Source organism: Neovison vison, chromosome 3 (genome assembly GCF_020171115.1).
Source record: "Neovison vison isolate M4711 chromosome 3, ASM_NN_V1, whole genome shotgun sequence".
In the NCBI taxonomy this organism is placed as follows: Eukaryota; Metazoa; Chordata; class Mammalia; order Carnivora; family Mustelidae; genus Neogale; species Neogale vison.
The window spans coordinates 213,161,719-213,185,504 of record NC_058093.1 but is presented as its reverse complement, the minus strand read 5'-3'; the positions used below and the strand labels follow the sequence as shown (position 1 = coordinate 213,185,504).

General features: G+C 46.9%; 2 protein-coding genes across 2 annotated transcripts in view; one reads left to right on the top strand and one right to left on the bottom strand.

Moving 5' to 3' along the window:
- The window catches only part of PI4KA (phosphatidylinositol 4-kinase alpha), a 116,767-nt gene that overhangs the window by 42,034 nt on the left and 50,947 nt on the right, over positions 1 to 23,786 (bottom strand). The window contains exons 19-20 of the mRNA XM_044243773.1: positions 23,104 to 23,154; positions 271 to 379 (exon numbers count right to left, since the gene is read on the bottom strand). Coding sequence (XP_044099708.1) covers positions 271 to 379; positions 23,104 to 23,154 — 160 coding nt within the window. The remainder of the gene's footprint in view (positions 1 to 270; positions 380 to 23,103; positions 23,155 to 23,786) is intronic.
- On the top strand, positions 5,132 to 17,468 carry SERPIND1 (serpin family D member 1). The gene is made up of 5 exons (XM_044243774.1): positions 5,132 to 5,219; positions 9,874 to 10,769; positions 14,267 to 14,540; positions 16,389 to 16,533; positions 17,232 to 17,468. Exons 2-5 carry the CDS (start codon positions 9,890 to 9,892, stop codon positions 17,421 to 17,423), a joined length of 1,491 nt encoding a protein of 496 aa, XP_044099709.1. The 5' UTR covers positions 5,132 to 5,219; positions 9,874 to 9,889; the 3' UTR covers positions 17,424 to 17,468.

Here is a 23,786-nt window from a genome sequence, read left to right as displayed (position 1 = left end):
GGGTCCTTTGCACCAATTTTCGCCTAAATGCGGCACAGAAATGAACTTGTTTCCTAACTCAAACGGGTTTTTCCTAAGATACAGAGCACTGTCAGAACCCTAAACTACATCTGGGAAGTGTAACATTTACAATCACAGCTGAATGCACAGAAAAGCAGCTGAATTTCGGCGAATTTTGAGTGCATGCACATTCATAATTAGGGATTGTTCTGTCTCACCTTTTTTTCACGCTGCACTCTGTCTTCCCCGGGGCAGCAAGGACCCCCTTACCTGAGCCCTCCACTGCAAATCCCATCAGCACAGAATAGAGCCAGAAGTCCCGGAAGAGTTTCTGCAGCCGAGGCTTGGCTTCTTTGATGGGAGGTAACCTTCGGGTGAGCTGATGCGCAGAGAACAGAGGGAGAAAAGGAGGTTATTTGCTCACAAAGCGTAAAACCTACAGATGTAAAGTCAATGCCAGATTCATTCTCCAAGAATCAGTCAGTCATTTTGGGTAGGAAAAGACACAATGAGCAGTGACCAACACTTCTTGATCAATTTACTGGTAAATACTCCCCCATTCAGCAAACATTTATTGAGTAGCTAATGTGCACCAGGCACTGCGCCTGGGAGGTGAAAAGCCCCATTCTAAAAAGACCTTTCTGTCGAGTTTGGAGGCAGGTGAGGAAATCATCACAGTGTGGTAGTTCCTAGAGAAGGTGTCACAGGTCTCAGTGCTACCGTGCAAGTAACCCTAGCCAGGCAGAGAAGGGGGAGCAGGCTGTCCAGCCACAGGGGTATCAGGCCCAAAGCCTGGGCCTGGGGAGGCTGAAGCTTAGGTGAACAGCTGTGCCTGGAGAGACAGGGTGATCATGAGAAAACTTGTGGGTTAAGGAGAAATGGCTTTCAGATGTTTTTGGGAAGCACAACTTTTCCAATAGTCATCTTGGGCAGAATTCCAAGATTTAAAATAGGTAGAGGCAGAGTTGCTTAGGTGCAGCAGTGAGAGGCTGAAGTCCCTGCATCCTTGCTCCAGATGGTGTCGTGCCCAGTGTGAAGCAGGGAGTGGCTTATAGGTTGCGCAAAAATGTTAAACTTGTGCACAGGGCCTGTTGGACAAGTTGGACCTCACAGAACCCCCAGAGGATGTCAAGCTTTGTAAGATGACAATCAAGCTACAACAAGGGGTCTCTGCTATCCAAACAGTCATGAAGTGCTCGCTTGGGCAGCACATATACCAAACAGTCATGAAGGCCAAGGACAAAGAGGTGGGGCACATAATAACACCACTGCTGGGAGGGCAGGGGACAGTAAGAGGGGTGCCTGTACCTGTAGCTGGTAGGACTATAAACTGGTACACTATTTCCTGGAAAGCAATCTGGAAAAATGCATCAAAAATTCTAAATAGCCCCATCCTTTCACCTAAAATTCCATCTGTAGGGATCTATAAAAAACATTTTTTTTTCTGATTTAGGTACAAAAATGTTGCAACATTTGTTAGAACAGAAAAATAAAGAGGAAAACACTAAATGATTACCTGAACGGGGCATTTACATAAGTTACAATATATCAGAAACTGTATTTTCTAAGAATATTTGGTGACACAGGTAGAACTTACATCAAGTGAAAAAAATGCAAAATGCATATAACATGACATAGATTTAAGGTATATGTATATAAATACATGTGCATAGAAAAAGAGGGGAAATCTCCAGTTGCATCGTAATAATGATTATTTCTGGGTAGCTGGGTTGGCAGGAGCTTCTAGTTTCTTCCTTAATGTTGCCTGTATTTCCTGGAGTTCTGCCATAGATATGTTGCTTCCACAATCACAGGGAGGGTACAGGTACTGGCTTAGGGCTGACAACATGCTGTGAAGGAGAGGCAAGCAGGCCCTCCCTGAAAGCCACTAGGGTGCTGTGCCCTTGGAGAGTGTCAGTCAAGATAGGGTGGGGGCTGCAGGGTGGCCTGTGGGAAGGTGCTAAGGAGGTGGAGAAGCACTGGGGAGGGCAGCGGTGGACAGCACTGTCTGAAGGTAGAAAAGGACACTGCCACTAAAGCACACCTGAGGGGCTTCTAGCTGGCTAGTGGCCAAAGATGAGGGTCTGAGGAAAAGAAGCTCTGGGACTGACTCTGAGGTGATGGAGCTCCCTAGGATAAGGTTGCAAGAAATGGTAGAGGCATAACGGGGCTCCCAGACCAAAGCCTTGGCTTGGTATTTAAGGTCAATGTGGCTAAGAGGTTCTGATGTCCTGTAAAGAGAACTTGCCTTTGGTGGTTATGGTCAGGCTTTCAGAATATTTCACTCTCAACTGGATCAGGGGCCCCCATGGTTTTAGAACACTGAGAAAGTGACTGTCGAAAATTTATCTCCACTTTGTGATCTTACTACTCCTCACCCTGAGAATGCCCTACCTCTCTCCTAAGAACTAGGGCTTGGAAGTGCCCTATAGGTTCTCCTTGCACTGATGACTCCATCACACCAGCTGAGATGGCTCTGGTCCCCAGGAAGGGAAAACTGTGGTGGAATCACAAAAGGCCCCAGAAGTGCTCCAAAGCGACCTAAGGACACAGTATACCCAGGCTGGTTAGGACTGGTTGAGACATATTTCTGTGCTTCAGGAGAGACAGAAAGCAGTGAGGAGGTACCAGAGAATGGCTAGAAGATGACAAACGGATCCTGTCTGCCTCCAAGACAGGACAGGCAAAGGGTAAAGGAAAGGCCTATAAGATAACTAACCCGCTCTCCCCTAAGAAGATCAAAGTCAGAGAAAAGTCTGAACCAGGTGAAGGAGTCCAAAGAGACATAACAACCAAATGCAGTGTAGGAACCCTGACTGGATCCTAGATTTTATTTTATTTTATTTTTTATTTTTAAAGATTTTATTTATTGGGGCACCTGGTTGGCTTAGTGGGTTAAGCCGCTGCCTTCGGCTCGGGGTGTGGTCTCAGGGTCCTGGGATTGAGCCCCACATTGGGCTCTCTGCTCGGTGGGGAGCCTGCACCCCCACCAATCCGCCTGCCTCTCTGCCTGCTTGTGATCTCTCTCTCACTGTCAAATAAATAAATAAAATCTTAAATTTTATTTAAGAGCGAGGGGGAAGAAGGCTCTCCGCAGGACTCTGAGCCAAAGGCAGTGGCTTAACCCACTGAGCCACCCAGGTGCCCCTGGATCCTAGATTTTAAAAAGCTATCAAAGAAGTCGTGGAGAAATCTGACTGGGACTGGAGGTATGATGTAAGACAGAAGGAGTGTTTTCCCAGATGTAACAGTGGTGCCGAGCACCTCCCACCCAATAATTTAGGAGAGCTAATTGTCAGGAAGGGCTGAAATCCAGTTATTTCAACAGTGGGTTACATGCTCAGAAATCTAGATATGTAAAAAATATTACCAGTTCACTTAAAATAACCTAAGCAATACATACTCATAGAAAAGAAATTCCAGCAAAGTATAAAGAGGAAAAAATGAACACTTTTCACCTGCCTCCCATTTCCAGTGTTAAGAGTTGGCTGCATCTCCTTCCAGATCTTTTTTGTGAATAAACTCCATATGGTGAAAGAGATAATAGCAAAGGTTTACTAGCATTGACCAAGTGCTGGGTGCAACTCTCTGTGCTTTCTGCACATTATCTCAGCATCTCATCTAATTTTCACAGCAACCTTGTCCTCAGCTCAGAGAGAACAGAGAGGGTGGGAGGTGGGATTCCCACCAGCGTGGCCAGCACAGCCTCAGAGAAACCCAGAACAGATGGTGGGAGCACAGCAGCTGTGCGGTGGGCCTAAGGGAAGACTCTGCAGAAATAGCACCCAGTGCCAAGGCTCCAAGAAGGGCTGGGCTCAGAGTGTGTGAGAACAAGGTGGAAATGGAGGGAGGGGCCAAGAGTAGATCACATGAGGTTTATCAGGCCCGGGAGGAGTCTGTGCAGAGGGAAGGGGCTCTCTGAGCCTGCATGATGGTACCCATGCTGAAGTCCCAGTGTTGAGCAGGAAGAGTGGAGGTTCTGAGAAAGCGGTGTGTGACCACAGCTACTGAATGGTGGCTGACCTGGACCCAAATCCAGCCACACCTGTCAACTCTTAAACACAACGGATAGCCCAGAAATTTCTCAAAATGAACAACACAGAGATGCCCCCTACAGGCTTCTCACACACTTATAGAGTCCCCAGAGAGTCCTGTTCTCCATCAGAGGGACTCTGGGTAACAAACACACTCTTGGGTACCAAAATCAGGGAGGAACGCTCTATGATAAGCTGGTCTTCCAAACAATCCAGAATATTCTAGTAATAATGTTTTAGATTACAGAATTTAAAATGAATGTTAAAGAGTGATCCCAGGAGCACCTGGGTGGCTCATTTGGTTAAGCATCTGCCTTAGGGTCAGGTCACGATCTTAAGGTCCTGGGATCAGCCCCATATCAGACGCCCTGCTCAGTGGAGAGCCTGCTTCTCTCTCTCCCTCTGTTCCACCCTCTCCCTGCTTCGTGCTCATCCTCTCTCTCAAATAAATAAAAAATATTAAAAAAAAAAAAACATGAAGGGTGATATTAGCTCCACAGATCCCTGTGAATGCCTAGGTGGGTGGGAGTTTGGGGAGCTCTGTTTAGTAATACTCTATCTGTCCTGTAACAGCTAAGGAAGCTGGACTGCAGCCTAGCACAGAACACAGTGAGTGAAGCCCTAGCTGAAGAAAGTTCTGTACCAAGTTCTCCTTACACTAGAGATCACTGACCACATTCTCTCCCACTTTTTACAGAGGGACACATCATGGAAGCATGGGGACACTTGCCTAGCAGCCGCATCAGGCCTAGAGACCAGACCACGGCCAGATCACCTGAGTGGGAGAATCCAAAGCTGGAAGGCAGATGAGTGGGCCTCTGCTTTTAGGGGAGCATTACAGCTACCCCCAATGCAACCCAGCCCCTACAGCTCTGAGGAGTGCCTCATTATGTGGTGGCTTCGGCAAGGACTGAGCCCACAAGCACGTTGACACAATGACAGTCATGCCTTCAAAACACCAGCTGTACCAGAACTAGAGCAGAGGAGTCAGAAGTCACTCAGCAGAGATCAAAGACCCAGCCGAGGGGGGTTGTGCTGACAAAGCTAGTTGAATGGTATTTGATTTGGGACATATTTACTTTGAAAAATACCCAACACCGGCCCAGCACCAAAGTTCACATTGAAACCCCGCTGGTGACCTTGGCTCATTTCATCTCTGCAACACCACTTCTCAGAAGCACAGAGGTGAGTTTGGTTTTTAACATTTCTGCCGATTTTAAATTCTTATTTGCAATGGTTAGAGATGGATAACATGCATTTCTCTATCAAACTACAAATTCAAAAGCTTTCTACACTGTTTTAAAAATGGAAAAATGGTTTTGTTTTTTAGTCTGTCTAATATAACATTCTGTCAGTAGCATTACTGACACAACTGACAAAATTGAAATAGGAACTAGAATAGGAAAGTATTGTGTGGTGAAAAAATAATGAATACTGTTTTTCTGAAAATAAATAAATTGGAGGAAAAAAAAAAGAAAAAAAAGAATAGGAAAGTATTGTACCTATGTTAAATTATCTTAAGTATGTAATGGTGTTATGATGGTACATGAAATATCCCTGTCCTTAGACATTTTTCCGTGATATATTTGAATTAAAAGTTAAAGCGACACGCCAAAAGTGACCTACTCTCAAAGGTTTCAGAAAAAAAAAGTTTATGTGTGTGCCCGCTTGTGTACACACCCATACGCACAGATGTGTATATATGGAGAGAAAGCCATAAAGCAACTGTTCAAAATACAAAAGCTAGTGAATCTGGGAAAAGGGTGTACAGGGGCTGTTCTCTATGTTGGTCTTCCTTCCTTCCTTCCTTCTTTCTTTCTTCTTTCTTCCTTCCTTCCTTCTTTTCTTTCTAAGATTTTATTAATTTATTTGACAGAGACACAGCGAGAGAGGGAACATAAGCAGGGGGAGTGGGAGAGGGAGAAGCAGGCTTCCTGCCAAGCAGGGAGACCAACACAGGGCTCAATCCCAGGACCCCGTGACCATGACCTGAGCCGAAGGCAGACACTTAATGACTGAGTCACTTAGGCAACACTTATGTCGGTTTTTCAACTTTTCTAATGTTGGCAGTTATTTCAAAATGAAAGGTTTTTAAAACTTCAAGCAGTCTCTTCTCCCCCATCATATCTGCCTTTTTTGGGCCTGAAGACATAGCCAGGAGGGACTGAGGTGTCCAGGTGTTATGCTTTGATGTGCTACCAAAAAGGCCAACCTTGCTCCATACTACTGGCATGAGAAAGCACCACAAAGTTCCCAGAAAGGCAAACTTTTGAATGATTTTCCTTTAAAAAAATATTGCTTCTCTTCAAAAGTCACCAGGATTTAAATATAACCTAGTGGTAAAGTGTCTTATATATAGGCACCTGGGGCATTCAGGGGGTTAAGCCTCTGCTTTTGGCTCAGGTTGTGATCTCAGAGTCCTGGAATCGAGGCCCGAATCAGGCTCTCTGCTCGGCAGGGAGCCTGCTTCCCCCCTTTCTCTCTCTGCCTGCCCCTCTCTGCCTACTTGTGATCTCTTTCCCTCTGTCAAATAAATAAATAAAATCTTTTTTAAAAAATAAAGTGTCTAATAAAATTGTTATACTAAATGGCAGAATGATAGGAAGACTGGCCTTTTATTATTATTATTTTAAGATTTAATGTGGCAGAGGGAGAGCACAAACTGGGGGAGAAGCAGAGGGAGAGGGAGAAGCAGACTCCCTACTGAACAGGGAGCCTGATGTGGGGCTCGATCCCAGGACCATCATGACTTGATCCAAAGGCAGATGCTTAACTGAGCCACCCAGGCACCAAGACTAACCTTTTATATCCTTAATTTCAGTTCAGAGAAAATATAAGAGTTTTTTTCTCTTTCCTCTGAAAAGGGAATACTGAACACTATTTTTGGCTTTTCATCATATAATGCATCTTATACAGAGTATAAGAAGCTTCCAAATATACTATATAAACACAGGATAAAAAACATGAACGTCTTCACCTCTGCCTCCTTATCTGGTCTCAGATTCCTTTTCCTGAACTCTTATTTATTCAAGTTGTTGTTTTTTTAACCTTGTCTTTGCCTGAGAAGGATCTTCCTAAGTGCAGCCTAGCAAGGAGACTTCAACCAAGTTGCTCGCTTTCTTCTTTTCTAACTTTTTACAGTGTATTGCTGTCAATATCCATGCCCAGTTCTATCTGGAAACTGGCCCAGTTCTACCTCCAGCCAGACACGTCAGAAATGGTTTCTCATGCCTGGGCCAAGTGTATAGCACCGCAGCCTCGGCTGGATGCTGGCGGGAGGCTGTGGGGTGGGAAAAGACAACAGACATTGTCAAAGTCAGAAACTGAGGTCACTTGCTCCCTCCAAAGTGTGTGATTCGTAAGTCTTTCGGTGGTGATTAGAACAGCATTTGAGCTGATTATTTTCATGGTACTGCTGGGAAAGACCCAAGGAGGAAGATGGGGGTGATGTGGAGGTGGGTGGGCAGGGAAACCAGTTCCAGCACTCGGAGGCAAAAAGGCAGAGGCTCCACTGCCACAAATAGTCATACAGTGACATTAGGCTCAGGATCCTGATATATAAAATGCTGGAAGGATGATGTTAAGTTACATAGATTAAATTCCTTGCACAGCACCTGGCATCCAGCAAATCTCTATCAAGAGTCACTGCTGGGGGCGCCTGGGTGGTTGGATTCAAGCCTCTGCCTTCGGCTCAGGTCATGATCCCAGGGTCCTGGGATCAAGGCCCGCATCGGGCTCTCTGCTCAGTGGGAAGCCTGCTTCCCCCTCTCTCTGTGCTGGCCTCTCTCTCTGTCAAATAAATAAATAAAGTCTTAAAAAAAAAAAAAAAGAGGGTGCCTGGGTGGCTCAGTGGGTTGAGCCACTGCCTTCGGCTCAGGTCATGATCTCAGGATCCTGGGATCGAGTCCCGCATCGGGCTCTCTGCTCAGCAGGGGGCCTGCTTCCTCCTCTCTCTCTCTGCCTGCCTCTCTGCCTACTTGTGATCTCTCTCTGTCAAATAAATAAATAAAATCTTAAAAAAAAAAAAGAGTCACTGCTGTCATCAACATCAACAAAACTGAGAGCATCACAAGTTGGGTACCTGTATACCTAGGCCCAAATTCAGACTAACAAGTCCAAATGTTTACTGAACAGACACCGGTAATTCTTATCTGGCCTGGATTGGAACCAGATACTCTGGTCCTCCAATATGTAGTTAACGGGAGATGGTTCCACACACACAACAAACATGACAAGATACAGTTCTTCTGGGCGCCTGGGTGGCTCAGTGGGTTAAGCCACTGCCTTCAGCTCAGGTCATGATCTCAGGGTCCTGGGATCGAGTCCCGCATCGGGCTCTCTGCTCAGCAGGGAGCCTGCTTCCTCCTCTCTCTCTGCCTACTTGTGATCTCTCTCTGTCAAATAAATAAATAAAATCTTTAAAAAAAAAAAAAAAGATACAGTTCTTCTTCCCAGGTTGTTCAGAAGTGACACTGGGCTCATGTACGATGGTATAACATTATAAATGCCTACCACTGCTGTCCTGGTGAAACACAGAAACATCAAATAAAAGCTCACCTACTCAGGATGCAATTTATAGGCAGGAAGTAAGCAAAAGAGAGAAAAAGCCACTTGGCAGGTAAAACTGCTCTGACAAGAAATGACAGGTCCTTCCTTGGAATAAGGCAGGGGATGGGTAAAGACAGGCTTACCACAGTATATGTAGTAAAACCTTATTTATTTGACTTTATTTATTTGAGAGAGAGAACACGAGCGGTGGGAGGGGCAGGAGTAGTAGACTCCCCTGCTGAGCCGGGAGCAGGACATGGGGCACGATCCTGGGACTTCGGGATCATAATCTAAGCCAAAGGCAGACGCTTAACTGACTGAGCCACCCAGGCAGCCCAGAATTCATCTTATTTAAATAAAGGGACTTCCCCTCAGGCCTTCAAGTGAGAGCTTTCCAACATCATTCTCACACAGACCTTATAGAGCTGTTAAGATTACTTCCAACCCCATGCTCAAAGCAGTTAAGGAAAAAAGATTTAGTAGGTCCTCCTGACAGCATCAGGAGTCAAAGAACAGATGGAGAGAAGGTAGGACACCTGTGGTAAGCCAGACAGCCTCACAGCCTCTGGGGCTTCAGGGGAAAGACAGGCTGCCAGCCACCTCTCACTGGGCACCCAGAGGATCTCTGCATTATGACAAATTCCAAATGTTATGCAAATTGCACAACCCCAAATAACGACACAAATTTCACGTATCTTTAGAATACGTTTGCAGAAAGCCTGGCCGGTACGCCTTTTTCACTCTCTCCACTCAGGCCCCACCTCCCAGTGAAGCTTGGTGAGGCTCTCCTGGCAGCCCGCTCCTACCACAGGAGGCAGGGCCACACCCCAGCTCTACACCCCTGCTTTGGTAGTGTCCTTATGAGAGCCCCCCTGCTTTACTGCATGTCTGTTCCCTGTCTAGCGGGCGGAGCCCCTTGGTGGGGGTGCCTCCAGTGCCTAGTAAGTCGTTTGGAAAACAGGAGACAAAGTTCAGTGAGTGAATGAAAAAGAAACTCCCTGGGAACACTGAGTCTGCAGGAATCTATATGGTCGCAGTGTTGTAAATCTTTGCAGAAGAGATTCTCAAGTTGGGGCCCACAGATCCTTCGGGTAGGTTTATAAAGCCACACAAATGTTAGGTATCTGTTTATCTTCACCAGCTTCTCTTAAGATGTGTGATGGTAAAATGGTTAAGGACTGACACTCCCAGGGCATCTTCTGGGGTCAAAGCTATGGGGCTTGCCCTCTGAGCACGCCGGTGGCTGGTCTGCAAGGCTACCTTTGACCCTGTCGCTGGTTTTCTCTCCCAGCTTTAGCTCTGCCAAAATGAAACACCTTTTCCAACCCCTCATCGTTTCTCTCATCCTAATGTCCATGTGTGGGAGCAACAGCCTGACCAGTCAGCTTGATAAAGGAGGGGAAGATTCTCCATCCGCAGACTCCCAGTGGGGGAAGTTAAGTAGCAAAAACCTGAGCATGCCCCTTCTCCCTGCTGACTTCCACAAGGAAAACACGGTCACCAACGACTGGATCACAGAGGGGGAGGAGGATGAGGACTATCTGGACCTAGAGAAGATATTCAGCGAAGATGATGACTATATTGACATTATTGATGCGGTTTTGCCAACTGATTCAGAGGCCGATGCTGGGAACATCCTCCAGCTCTTCCAAGGCAAGAGCCGGATCCAGCGTCTCAACATCCTCAATGCCAAGTTCGCTTTCAACCTTTACCGCGCACTGAAGGAGCAGGCCCGTTCTTCTGACAACATCTTCATAGCCCCAGTGGGCATTTCCACGGCCATGGGTATGATTTCCTTCGGCCTGCGGGGGGAGACCTATGAACAAGTGCACTCGATTTTGCATTTCAAAGACTTTGTCAATGCCAGCAGCAAGTATGAGATCATGACCATTCACAATCTCTTCCGTAAGCTGACTCATCGCCTCTTCAGGAGGAATTTTGGGTACACACTGCGGTCGGTCAATGATCTTTACGTCCAGAAGCAATTTCCAATCCTGGATGACTTCAAAAGAAAAGTAAGAGAGTACTACTTTGCAGAGGCCCAGGCGGCTGACTTCTCAGACCCTGCCTTCATATCGAAAACCAATAACCACATTCTGAAGATCACCAAGGGGCTCATAAAAGACGCTCTGGAGAGTATAGACCCAGGTACTCAGATGATGATTCTAAACTGCATCTACTTTAAAGGTAAGAAATCGCTTTAAGTTTCTCAAAACAAACTCGTGACATATTCTTTTAGTGTGCAGCTGGACTGAGCATCAAGAACTATATTCTCTAGCTTGATTTATCCAGGAAACCAAGTCACAAGGTCAGCTCACAGGGAAGATCAGGATGAGGTGATGGCAGCAGCTGACACTGAGCCCTAACTCTGTGCTCTATGCTCACAGAAACTTCAGCACAAACTTGTTATTTGCATCTCATTTTACAGACAGAGCCGCCAAGGCACAGAGAAGTAAAATGATGCTCCCAGGGCACATTATGTATATATGGTGAAAGCCAGTAAGAGGCAGAGCCAAGTTTGCAGGCCATCTCTAGCGCTTTGTTAAATTGGAAGAAAAAAATGAAAGACGTTTTAAGCATTCGGCCAACTTGGATTTGGGTTTTTCCCCATCTCCTTTCCCAGTTATCAGTAAGCAGGAATATGGACAAGAGGCTGAAGACAGGTGTCTGAAAACTGTTCAGCTTGACTAACATTAATACCTGCAACTCCTTTTAGGACCCTTGCGCACTAATGGGAAGGAGAGGTGGGGAAATAAATTATTATCTCCAGACCAACTATTCTGGGCCAGACAAGCAAGGAGGCCATTCCCTACCCCCAAGCCACTACACAGACATAGGACCCCTGGGATCCTGGAAGTAAATGGGCAATGGACTTGTAAAATCCAGACCTCGTTCACAGCACCCTCACTGGGACTTGAACTGTAAGAAACTTCTACTTCATTCTACAAGCCTAGAGAGCCAAAGGGCAGACACTAGAAACGCGTCCACATCTCAGTGACTCATGGTGACATACAACCACTCTCCTCTCTGCCACCAAAACCTGGTGGGCACCAGCTAGAATCAGTCCCTGAGGCCTGGGAGGCTATGCTTCCTTGCTAGTTAGCTTAATACTAGTTATGGCAGCCCGGGGAGGCGAAGGTCAGGCACCCTCTCTTGGCTGCCACTCTGGGGTGGTGGGGCTGCGGAGGGAGGCCCGAGGCCTTCCAGCAGCTAAGCCAGGCAGGCATTCTGCCAGATGGGCAAAGTAAGGCTGAAGCAGCCAAGACCAAAGGAGGGGCATGGAGGCTGAGCCAGAACCCTGGGCTTCCCTCTCAGATGCCAGGCGCACTGCTGGTCTTGTAGTGCGTGTTCAAAGGCTGGGGCTCTAATAGGCTTGTGACAGACACACAGACACATGCCATATATGCATACATATGGTGAACACACATATGTGTTTTTTAAGAGAATGTAGGCAGTGTGAATGTAGGCAGCAGGGAGGAAGAGAGGGAGAAGGAGAGAAAGAATCACAAGAAGGTTCTACACACAGCATGGGGCCTGAAGTGGGGCTCAATCTCACTACGCTGAGATCATGATCTGAGCTGAAATCAAGAGCTGGGCACCCCCCCCAAATATACTTTTTATTACTGATCTTAAGTACATGGAAGTGAGCAAACTGTTTAAGCACCGGCCTCCCCACTTCTTATTCGAGTGGCCTTGCGCATGTCATTCAATGTGTCTGGGACTCAGGTTCCTCACCTTTATCAGAGATGATGATAACACTTGCTCTGACAGGGTTGTGTGTAGCACTGCAAGGCAGAGTGATGCAGTGCTAGCCTGTTTTGTGGCAAGAGCTCAATGAACTTGAAGGAGTAAAACTGCAAATGTCAACGTCATATAATATATTAGGTAGGTATGATACTGCTAGTGACATTTATTCTGCTTCTGTGAGCAACTAACCTATGTTTAGGAACAGCTTTAGAACAGCCAGTATAAGTTACTTGGGCAGCACCTGATCCATTGGTCTGTGGGGGCGCCCCAGACATGAGTGCCTCGGCACTAGGCTGGCCGAGTGATCAGGAGCAGGCAGAGAAACACAGCAACAAGCCATTCCCGCCATCAAGGACTGCAGAATGATGAGGATAGTCGGTTTATAACCTCTGGCACATTGTAACCAGTGCCACGCCAAGGGGTTAAAGTGGCAAACATAACGTGTGTTCTTTTCCCCTCGTGTTGGATGGTCAGTTAATTTACCATTGGAATCAGAGGGATGAAATACCTATAGCACCCAATCTTTCACGGAGGTTTTTTTTTTTTTTAAATCACGGATGCTTATCAAAAGAAATGATGGTCTAGAAATATAATTTTAATCACTAGTTCCTCAATGTGTTACTAATTTGATTTTTTAAAAAATGTTTTATTTTATTATTTGACAGAGAGAGAGAGAGAGAGCGCAAGTGAGCACAAGCAGGGGAAGCAGCAGGCAGAGGGAAAGGGAGAAGCAGGCAGAGGGAGAGGGAGAAGCAGGCTCCTCGCTAAGAAGGGTGCCTAATAACACAGGGCTCGATCCCAGGACCCTGGGATCATGACCTGAGCCGAAGGCAGACACTTAACACCAACGAGCCACTCAGGCACCCAACAAATTGGATTTTTAGTTCAAATATTATAACCGCCTTGTAAAGCACAATGAAAACAGAGGCTGGGTCTCAGGAGGAAGTCAGAAAGAAAACCAGGTGATGTGTGACTCTAGGAGAAGCACAGTGACATCTGTGCTTGCCACAACCTGGTGGGGGAAGAACCCCTGGCACCTCGGCGGTAAAGGCCAGGGTTGGTGCGAACACCCTACAATGCAAGGGCAGCCTCCACGACACAGATCTGCCCCATGTCAACAGTGCTGAGGCTGAGAAGCCGTGGAGGAGGCTTATCTCGTCCCAGTGGCTCTACCTACTGCTAGAAACCCTGAACAAGTTATTTTGCTTCTTTGTGCCTCAGTTTCCTCCTCTGTAAAACAAGGCTTATAATAAAAAAAACACGCATCTCATATGGTTGCTAGGAAGAGGAAATGAAGGATACGGGAAATATGCTTAGACAAATGCCTGGCACACTGCCAGTTCTCAGTTGTCAGTCAGCAGCCATTATCATAGTTACTAGCATCTGAGAGACGAAACAGACGTGCACTTACTCCTGGACACACAGCATTATTCCCAAATCTGACATGAAGATCTGATGGCCTCATCAGTGTATTCTTCTAGTCCCGATGGAGTCAGAGTGGAAGGGAGAAAAGAAGCTCAAACAGCAGCCACGAGCAAAAAGCTGCTCATTTTACAGGTCAACAAGTAAAGGTCCAGGCACATTAGGTATCTTGCTATAGTCAAACAACTAGTTAGTTCCCTCATCTAAACCAGAATTCATTCCAGTCTGTCTAACTTCTCTACCATTATCATACTTCCTACGAGTATGTCAGCATTCTGACCTTGGAAAAATTAGGAATAGCAGTACTCAAAGTATAGTCTGCGGACCAGGAATTAGCAAGAATGTGCTAGAAATGCAAGTTCTTGGTTCAAATTAGACCTACAGAACCAGAGACTCGGGGGTTGGGGGTGCAGTCAGAACAAGCCCTCCAGGTGTTTCTGATGCATGCTCACATGTGTGGACCTCGGCGTTTAAATAGTATTTTAAGAAAAGCCCTGTTCTTGTTGACTTTACAGGATCCTGGGTGAATAAATTCCCTGTAGAAATGACACACAACCACAACTTCCGGCTGAATGAGCGAGAGGTGGTCAAAGTTTCCATGATGCAGACCAAGGGGAACTTCCTGGCAGCAAATGACCAGGAGCTGGACTGCGATGTCCTGCAGCTGGAATATGTTGGGGGCATCAGCATGCTCATCGTGGTCCCGCACAAGCTCTCTGGAATGAAGACCCTCGAGACCCAGCTGACGCCCCAGGTGGTGGAGAGATGGCAGAAAAGCATGACAAACAGGTACTTGAGGTTGAATGTTTGCTCTTTTGATCTTTGGGAAGTGGGAGAGACCAGAAACACTGGGAATTTTGGTCATTTCAAGAAGGGAGACGTGTGTATAAAAACCCAAGAACTGCCATCTTGGGCCACTCTTGTTAATTCAGCCCAAATATCCTGCTCAGTGAGAAGCAATCAGACAGCATCTGTGAGACACATCTGCCCCCCACCCCACCAAAGGACAGTTTCAGATGTGGGGGGCAGATGACTTAGAGCCAGCTCAGAAACAATCCCGGCCCTGCCAACTACTTGCTCTAGAGCTTTGAGCCCTGGCTTCATCACTCATAGAAGCAGCAGGATTCTATGACTTCCCAGGATTGCAGAGAGACCTAGAAAAATGACTCCGAGCACCCACCACAGTGCCTGGTGCCTGCGATAAGCTCTTCCTTCCCTGTGCAGGAAATGCTGTATGCCTCATAATCTATTCAGGACATGTTGTTCATGATTTTCCTCTCTCATTACTCCAGAGTCAAACTACAGGTTTTAAGTAGTTACTATGATTATTAGCGGAACATGGCAGAAAAAATAGAGAAGTAACATTTCTGTTTTATTGGAAACTGGCTAGGCCCATATTAAGATGTGAATCTGGTTCAGGTCTCCTTTTGTGACAAGAATGCAGAGAAATGGAACAAACCCAGAAGAGGGCTCTTAGAGGAAGGTATTCGCCCAAGGAATCAATGAGTCATCAGGCCCTGTCAATTTTTCCTTAGAAATGTCCCCTCAGTACCCACCTCCTTCCTAACCTCACTGTCTATGACCTCCACCCTGAGCCAGGAAGGCCTAACCAGCCTTCCCATTCCATTCCTCAAGCCCCATGGCACTGGCCTCCAAATAGCATCCCCACTGGTTCCAGCTCTTCTTCTCAGAAGCTCTCTATGGGCCACCTCCCCACAGGATACAGCCCAGCTTCTTGGCCAGGCCCACAGACACAGTCCCCCAAATGACCTGCTTTGTCCCTCCTCCTTTTTCCTCCCACTGCCCAGTGCCCCTCTGCATGCCAGAGGGACCACGGCTCAAGCTCCCTCCAGGCTTGGCTCATGCCATCTCTCAAGCTATGGGCAGCCTTCTAAGCCCCAGGAATACCCCCTCCTCCTCAACCCCTGCTGGAAGGCTCCAGTAGTTAGATCTGTCCTGGTTGTGCAGACATTATCCTACCACCTTTACCATTTTGCTGCTTCACACACAGGAAAGGAAAAGTTTCCTGTGTGTAAAGCACACACAAAAGTTTCCTTTTGACAAGGAAAGCAAACTCATCAGCTGTGTCTGTTGTCTCTTTATCCCCTTTGTGTGCTGGACTTGGCCCCATGGGCAGTGTAGTTGCTGTTTACCCATAAGGACTGAACGTGCTGAGACAAGGACAGAGAACTAAAGTTTAGCACTCTCCAGCATGTGAAGGGTTCTTTTTTCTGTACACTGATCAGATATTCAACTGCTTACTTGACAAAATAAGAAATGTGTAAAATCAAGGACCCAAACAAGATAATTATTTCAGATATATTTCAAATCACAAACCAGTATAGTTCTGGAGCTCACCTGGAAGGCGGGCTGTGAACCCCACAGTATGGAGGAAATGACTACCTAGCACTAACGATGCCTCCATTTTAAGGAACCGGAATTATAATGGATGGTCTTTCCCAAAAACTCAACTGACAGTACTAGGATATTAATTTCAAGAAGTGCTGCACCCATTCTGTGGTAAAAGCAACCTGGGGTTGAAGGGGGAAATAAGGTTGTGGACATTTGAAGGAAAAACAGGATTCTTTTGGAACTTGTGGTTCAATAAAACTGGGCCCCCTTTTCTTCTCTGCCCAGAACTCGAGAAGTGCTTCTGCCAAAATTCAAGCTGGAGAAGAACTACAACCTGGTGGAGGCCCTGAAGTCAATGGGGGTCACGGCACTGTTTGACAAAGACAGCAATATGACAGGAATCTCAGACCACAGGATCACCATTGATCTGGTATGCTCTCCCCTTGTCCACCCTCCACACTTCTCCCCAGCGTCTGCCCCCAGCAAAGCCTCCCTCCTGCCTCATCTGACTTCACACATCAGCGGTGCTGAGTCTACCAGACACTGAGTGGGCAGGGTAATCTGTTTTAGGAAGCAGCGTGGGAGTGAGCCTCTTTCCTGCTGACTGCAGAAAGAGAGGAGGTGTGTGCCCCGATCCGTGAATCAGGTATACCCAGCTGAATCATGAAAGACCTGTTAAAATATATGCAGAGAAGGTGCATGACCTGTATGCTGAACTTGAAATAACAACAGACAGTCCACAAAAAAAGAAGAGAGTATCGGTCCAAAAAAACCCATGCAGATCCAGGTCCCACTCTCCCGGCAGTGTTCCTACAGTGTGCGAAGGAGACAGGGCCTATAGCTGCCATCCTGCTGGCAGACCACTCATACTATGACGACCACCAGGAGTGGCTGTGGTGCTGGAGTTTAGAGATGTGCATTGTTTATATGACACAGCCTCTGAGTGCAATTACTGCATCTGGCAGGAGGTGAGAGAGACCCTTCAAGGGTCATTCTGGCCAGCTATGATGGTGTTATGCCTTGTATGTGGCATTTCCACCCTGAATGACAGGAGACTCCACTATATCGTCTATCCCTCTGTGTGCCCACTGACCTTATCTGACAACTTTCCTTTCCACTTTGAAATAGTTCAAGCACCAAGGAACCATCATGGTGAACGAGGAGGGCACCCAAGCTGCTGCCATGACCACGGTGGGGTTCATGCCGCTGACCACCCAAGTCCGTTTCACTGTCGACCGCCCCTTCCTCTTCCTCATCTACGAGCGCCGTACCAGCTGCCTGCTCTTCATGGGGAGAGTTGCCAACCCCACCAAGTCTTAAGGTGGAGGTCTGGGCATTTCAAGTGTCTCAGGGGGCACCCTGTAATCCTGGTTCCATTCTAACAATGAGAATGGAGATGTTTTGGCATCATAGCTTTCGTGGTTTATGCTACCATTCTGAAATCATCGCCCACAGCAGAGAAGAAATTTACAAATGACTGAGAAGCTCATCGGAATCTGTTCAGCATGGTGAACAAGGCCAGCAGTTCACAGAGGTTAACATACCTGTGATAAGTCAGCTGTTACATAGGGTGTGTCAGCAACATACAGACCGGCTTCCTCCCGCCTCCTCAGTGCAAAGCTATAGAGGGCTTACCTATGTACCTCCTTTCCCTGCTGTCCCCATTCTCGAACTTTTGACTCTATCACTCAAATTACCAGCGCTCATCTGGACACAGAATACAGAAATGAGCTGCAGGACTAATTTCTCACCTCTCCCAAGGATGGTGCCCAGGACAGAAGCAACCTCATGACATTCACGGGGTGCCCTGGGTGTTAGGGCTTAATTCTCTCAAGGCCTAACCTTGTGAACTGATGCTAAATGTCATCTATACTTCTGCTGTCACCTCACTGCTGCCCAGAGGACAGTGTGTACACATGGCCATGCCTTCCACCTTAGAGATAAATAAATATTGCCACTTTTACTGTGTGTCTGCTATAATTCTCTACTTTTTGAGGCTCAGGTAACTAAGAAAAGTCAAATTCAAAATAGCTGACATTCCTAGGAATGACAGAGGTGGACAAAAAACAATTTGAGTTCTTCACAGTGACTCAGATGCTACACAGCAAGGATATTCCTCGGAATCAGGACGTGGTGAATGTTGCTAAATGCTGGAGGAAAAGATGCTGTGGATGGGGCTTTGTAGAAATTCCTGAAATGCCAGTCTTCATGTGGGGCACATGCTTTGGCTTTCATCCCTGGACGCAGGGAGACCCTGAGATGAGCTCCCATGGTAGGTCTGGTATGAGAAAGCAAGCGACATTCAGATGTCTTGATGTTTCGCTACTTGGGTAAAACGAGTGAAATTCAAAAAGATTGCTCAGAATTCAAGGCTCCTGGTGCTTCTTCAGTGCTTTGCACTCTGGGCAGTAACACTAAGAGCATCATAAATGCTGTGTGTGCAGCTAACTATGACCCCCGGAGCCCTGCAAGAGAGGCTTTCTCTTCTCTGCAGCCGGGGTAGAGCAGGATTTGAGCACAGGTTGGCTTGACTCCACAGTCACCCACAGTCTTGTCACAGAGGGCTTTGACTCAGTGAGACCAATACTAGTCATGGTGGCAGAAAAAGGAGAGCACCTCACACTCCCCACTGTAGGGGGCCACTGTGATGGGTTTGCCTGCAGGTTATCACTGAGTCTTCCCACCAACACTAAGAGGTTCATTCTGTTATCCCCTCTTTTTGGCAGAAGAAACAGCTGAGGTCTCAGAGAAGACATGATCCGCCCCAGGCCCTGCTGTTTGTTGGTACCTCCTCTTCACCTGCTTCCTTTCCAACTTCCTGCACCTCTGCCTCCTGTATCTCCTGACCAGTGCAGGGTGGAGGCTACGTGTTTGCCTATCACACTTCCAGACCTCTAGGGGAGCCCTGAGCAGGCTGACACCCCACTTCTTGAATTCCTTCTCCAGTGCACTTCCACACTATCCTTTCCTGGTGCTTGTTCCTGCTTTTCTGCTCCTGCTGCTGGTTTCTCGTGTTCCTCCTATTCCTAAATGTGGCTCTCTCAAAAACCCCGCCTATAGCCCTTTGCCATGTCTGTCCCCTACCCAAAAGGTGACCATCTCCCTTTCAATGTGGCCCGCCCCACCTCTGCTGGAACCAGCCTAGGCTCCTCTGTGATTTGGCCCAGGCCAAGGCCCTCTAGCCTCCATGCTTTTCGTTCACCTACATTCACTCAGAATGCACCCAGACCCTCTCTTTCAGGAACTAGCTGATCCAGGTTTAGAGGCATTAGCGTATTAATTCAGAACACAGACCCTGAGCCAGGCTGCCTGGGTCCCAACCCTGGCTCTGACATTTAGTAGCTGTGGGACTCTGAGGCAAATTCTGTACCTCAGAGTCTCCACCTGTAAAATAGGGATAATAACAGGGGCGCCTGGGTGGCTCAGTGGGTTAAAGCCTCTGCCTTTGGCTCAGGTCATGATCCCAGGGTCCTAGGATCGAGGCCCACATCCCTGCTGAGCAGAGAGCCTACTTTCCTTCCTCTCTGCCTACTTGTGATCTTTGTCTGTCAAATAAATAAATAAAATCTTAAAAAAAAAAAAGTCTAAAGAAAAATAGGGATAATAACAGCACCTACTTTGCAGAACTGTTGTAAGGATTAGGTGAGTTAATGACTGAAAAGGATTTACATCAGTGCTTGGTGCTTAGCATAAGCTAGATAAGGGCTTCTTGTTACTATCTTTTTTTTTTTAAAGGTTTTATTTATTTATTTGTCAGAGAGAGAGAGAGAGAGCAAGAGTGAGAGAATAAGTGAGCACAAGCAGGGGGAGCAGCAGGCAGAGGGAGAAGCAGGGTCCCTGCTGAGCAGGGAGCCCAATGCAGGACTTGATCCCAGGACCCTGGGACCATGACCTGAGCTGAAGGCAGCTGCTTAACTGACTAAGCCACCCAGGTGTCCCTTGTTACTATCTTTGAGAGAGTATCTAGCCCAGGGGTTCTTGACTGGGGGGCCCTGTGCAGGTTTCTCCCACTCAACTTCTGGAGAATAAATTCGAAACCTTGTTAAGAGATGCATTTCTTTCTTTTTTTTTTTTTTTTTTTTTAAAGAATTTTTTTATTTATTTGACAGAGAGAGATCACAAGTAGGCAGAGAGGCAGGTAGAGAGAGAGAGGAGGAAGCAGGCTCCCCGCTGAGCAGAGATCCCGATGCGGGACTCGATCCCAGGACCCTGGGATCATGACCTGAGCCGAAGGCAGCGGCTTAACCCACTGAGCCACCCAGGCGCCCCAAGAGATGCATTTCTATGAAAGGAGAGGGCAAGGGTTTCAAAGGAGTCCATGACCTAAACCCTGTTAGTCCACAAACCTAACTTTATAGGCACTGAGAAAATAAGTAACTTGTCCAAGGCCACAAAAATTACGAGCGGCACAGGTAAACGAGCTCTAAGTGAAGTGCACAAGTGTTTTCTGAGCAGGAGGCGCAGCTTGGCAAATCACTAGTTTACAACAGGGGAACACACAGGACTCTTAAGCATTAGACACCCTTTCTGGTGCTTGATTATCTAAAAGGCTAGACACTAAGAAAAGCGATTTAATCAGTGTTACTCCTGAAGAGACACTATTCTACAAAGTTGTAGGTCAAAGATCACCAAACCTACTGAAGGAGCCTTATAGATCATATGACTCAGTCTCCTGTGATGCCCTCCAGGCTCCTAAAGTCACTGAGAAGTCACTGATAAGCTGCATATGGACAGACACCCAGGCTTCCTGCCTCAAACCCACTGGCACTTCCACTGAACAAAATACCGGGAGACAATTAATCATCAAAAGATTCAAACCAGAGTATCTTCTTCCAAAAGAAAGGAAAGAAAGAAAAGATTAAAAAAAAAAAAAAAAAAAAGGTAGAAACTAGTTTCTCCTAGAGGGTCCAAGGGGCAAACCAGAAGGCAAATGTAAGATCCCATGATTCTCTGTGCTCTTTGTTGAGCAACAGAATCAAATATTTGTTTCCTCCCCCATAATATAACCATTAACTTTTGTTAAGACTACAATACTTATTCTATTCATGTAAAAGGTCACTGCAGTGGAGTAAACAAAGTATTTTAAGTCAGTGTGTGCTTGCCTATCATTGCTAACATTCATGCTAACACTGACCCAGATAGGCACTTCAGAGGATCATCTTCATCTTTTCAAGAAGCTTTATGGGCATAGCAAGCATAGAGAGGTTGTGACGCTCACCCAGGATCCCATGCACAGGACCAGGAGTCCAACCCTGGCCTCTGTGACCTGAACACCTAGGTGTTCCCAGCCAACCTCATCGGTCACTACTCCCAGAAAGTGCAAAGTGCCCCCTGCAATTTCTTCTATGCAGTTACTAAACTCTAAATGACAACAGCTACACATGCTTGAAAGCTCACAGGCACACGGGTCAGAGAACTCTGGTGTTCGAATTCACCAGAATTCAGGGATTTGAGTGTCACCCCAGACAAGCCCCCAGGCTGCCAAAATCTGCTCTCTCTTGGAGCCTGCTGGCCCCTCTCCCCTCCGACGGTCTGAGAGAGTGCCATAGACTTTATGCCCCTCACTTTTCCCTCCAGGCCAAACAAAGAATCCATGTACCATGGTACTTCTAAAACACAACTGTACACTAACCAATACTAAGTATAAAGTGAAAAAGTTTATATTTTTAAAACCAACGGACGCAGTGATGAAAAATACCGTAGCAGAGAGTCCTGGCCGTTCTCAAATCCTCAGAGCCTATGGGAGGCACCTGATCGCAGGTGTGAAGGTGGTTAAGGTCCCCAGGGGAGAGGGAAGAATCACCAGTACAGGAAGGCAGTGAGGGCGCAGGCAGACTTGAAGCCTGCCCCCAACCCCCTGCAGCACACGCAGGCAAAGGAGACTATCCTGACACAGATGCAGCAGGGGATCAAGCAACTTGGCTTCTGCTCCAGAATCAGCACTTACAGGGCAGGGGATTGGGAAAGAAAAGGAAAGAAAAGGACAAGCTGAAGGAAAGTGAATGGAGGCAGAATGCTCCACAAAGTGCAACCTGTGACACCTTAAAGGCAAATGATAATAAACCAGTCAGCTCCCATTTTCACCCACCTTAGCCAGCTAAAATCAGACCCCTAAAGTCCACCGATTCCAAATGATGAACACCCAGGCTGCAGTAAGAACAGAAACTGAGATCAGGAGAGGTGCCTCTCTGTCCACCTGCCTGACCTCTACAGCCCTGGGTCACCCTGACAGCTCAGAGGTCAACCCCTCTGGTGTTCCATGTGAAGGGACACATGTGTGAGTGCTCAAGACTCAAACTACGGAGGTTGGGGAAAGGTGGGAAGGAACTGGAAGGCAGAAGGAAGACTTAACCAGAAGGTAGGTTTAGTGGAAGTTAAGAGAATCAGAGATGAAAACAAATATTAGAACCTGGGGCCATGGCTTAGGAGTGGCAGCTGGGAACAACTGAGAAAAGGGAAAACAACTTCTACAAAGGTCATTTGGGAAGAAAAGGCTGCAGGTTGAGACAAGGCAAGATGAAGAGTGTTGTGGCACAGGACAGGGCCTAGACTGTAAGCTGCCACCATGGTGGTGGGTGGGGCTGTGCTCCAAAGTATAACCAGCCCCTTGTGTCCCCTGCGGGAGCAGGCTGGGGTTAGAAGCAGAGCCTGCCCACCATTAGTCAGAGGCACTGGAGCAGGGCACAAGACACAGGATGAACCTGGAGCCACACCTCAGCTCTGGGAGCCACACAAGAGAGAACCAAAGTGGGTTTCCTGTCAACCGGTGAGGAGGTTCAGGCAGAGCACAGAGAATGGGAGTGGGGGTGTGACCACAGCAGGCACATATGAGTGAGATGGTCATAGAACAGCTGGTGGCAGCAGAAACACAGCCACATGTACAGAATCACTGGGCCTCCAAAGAGCATTTTGCTAAGAAATTTGCTGTGTACCACTAGGCAACACAAAAATATAAGCACAATATCTGAAGTTTAAAACTACTCAGTTAATTAATACTCACCACAGCAATTACAGGAATGAGTACACCCAAGTTCCCTGCGCTGCTAGAAGCCTAGAAAGTAAAAGAATTGAGTCATTGAAAGCATGAGCTCCTTTCATTAAAAAAAGACATAATGTTAATTTCAGAGAAATAATGAGATATATAGATAGCAATATATAAACATGTTCACTCAATATCTTTTTTTTTTTTTAAGTAGGCTCCACACAGGGCGCCTGGGTAGCTCAGTGGGTTAAAGCCTCTGCCTTCGGCTCGGGTCATGATCCCAAGGTCCTGGAATCGAGTTCCGCATCAGGCTCTCTGCTCAGCAGGGAGCCTGCTTCCTCTTCTCTCTCTGCCTGCCTCTCTGCCTACTTGTGATCTCTATCTGTCAAATAAATAAATCTTAAAAAAAAAAAAAAGTAGGCTCCGCACCCAGTGTGGATCCCAATGCAAGGCTTGAACTCGTGACCCTGAGATCAAGACTTGAGCTGAGATCAAGAGTCAGATGCCTGACTAAGCCACCCAGGTGCCCCAACATCATTTTAATATCAAAAAAATGGAAACATGCCAAACAGTAGAATGATTATATAAGTCATGGTACCCATGTAAAATTAAATACCACACAGGTATTAAAAAGACAACTTTCTGGGTGCCTGGGTGGCTCAGTCATTAAGCGTCTACCTTCGGCTCAGGTTGTAATCCCA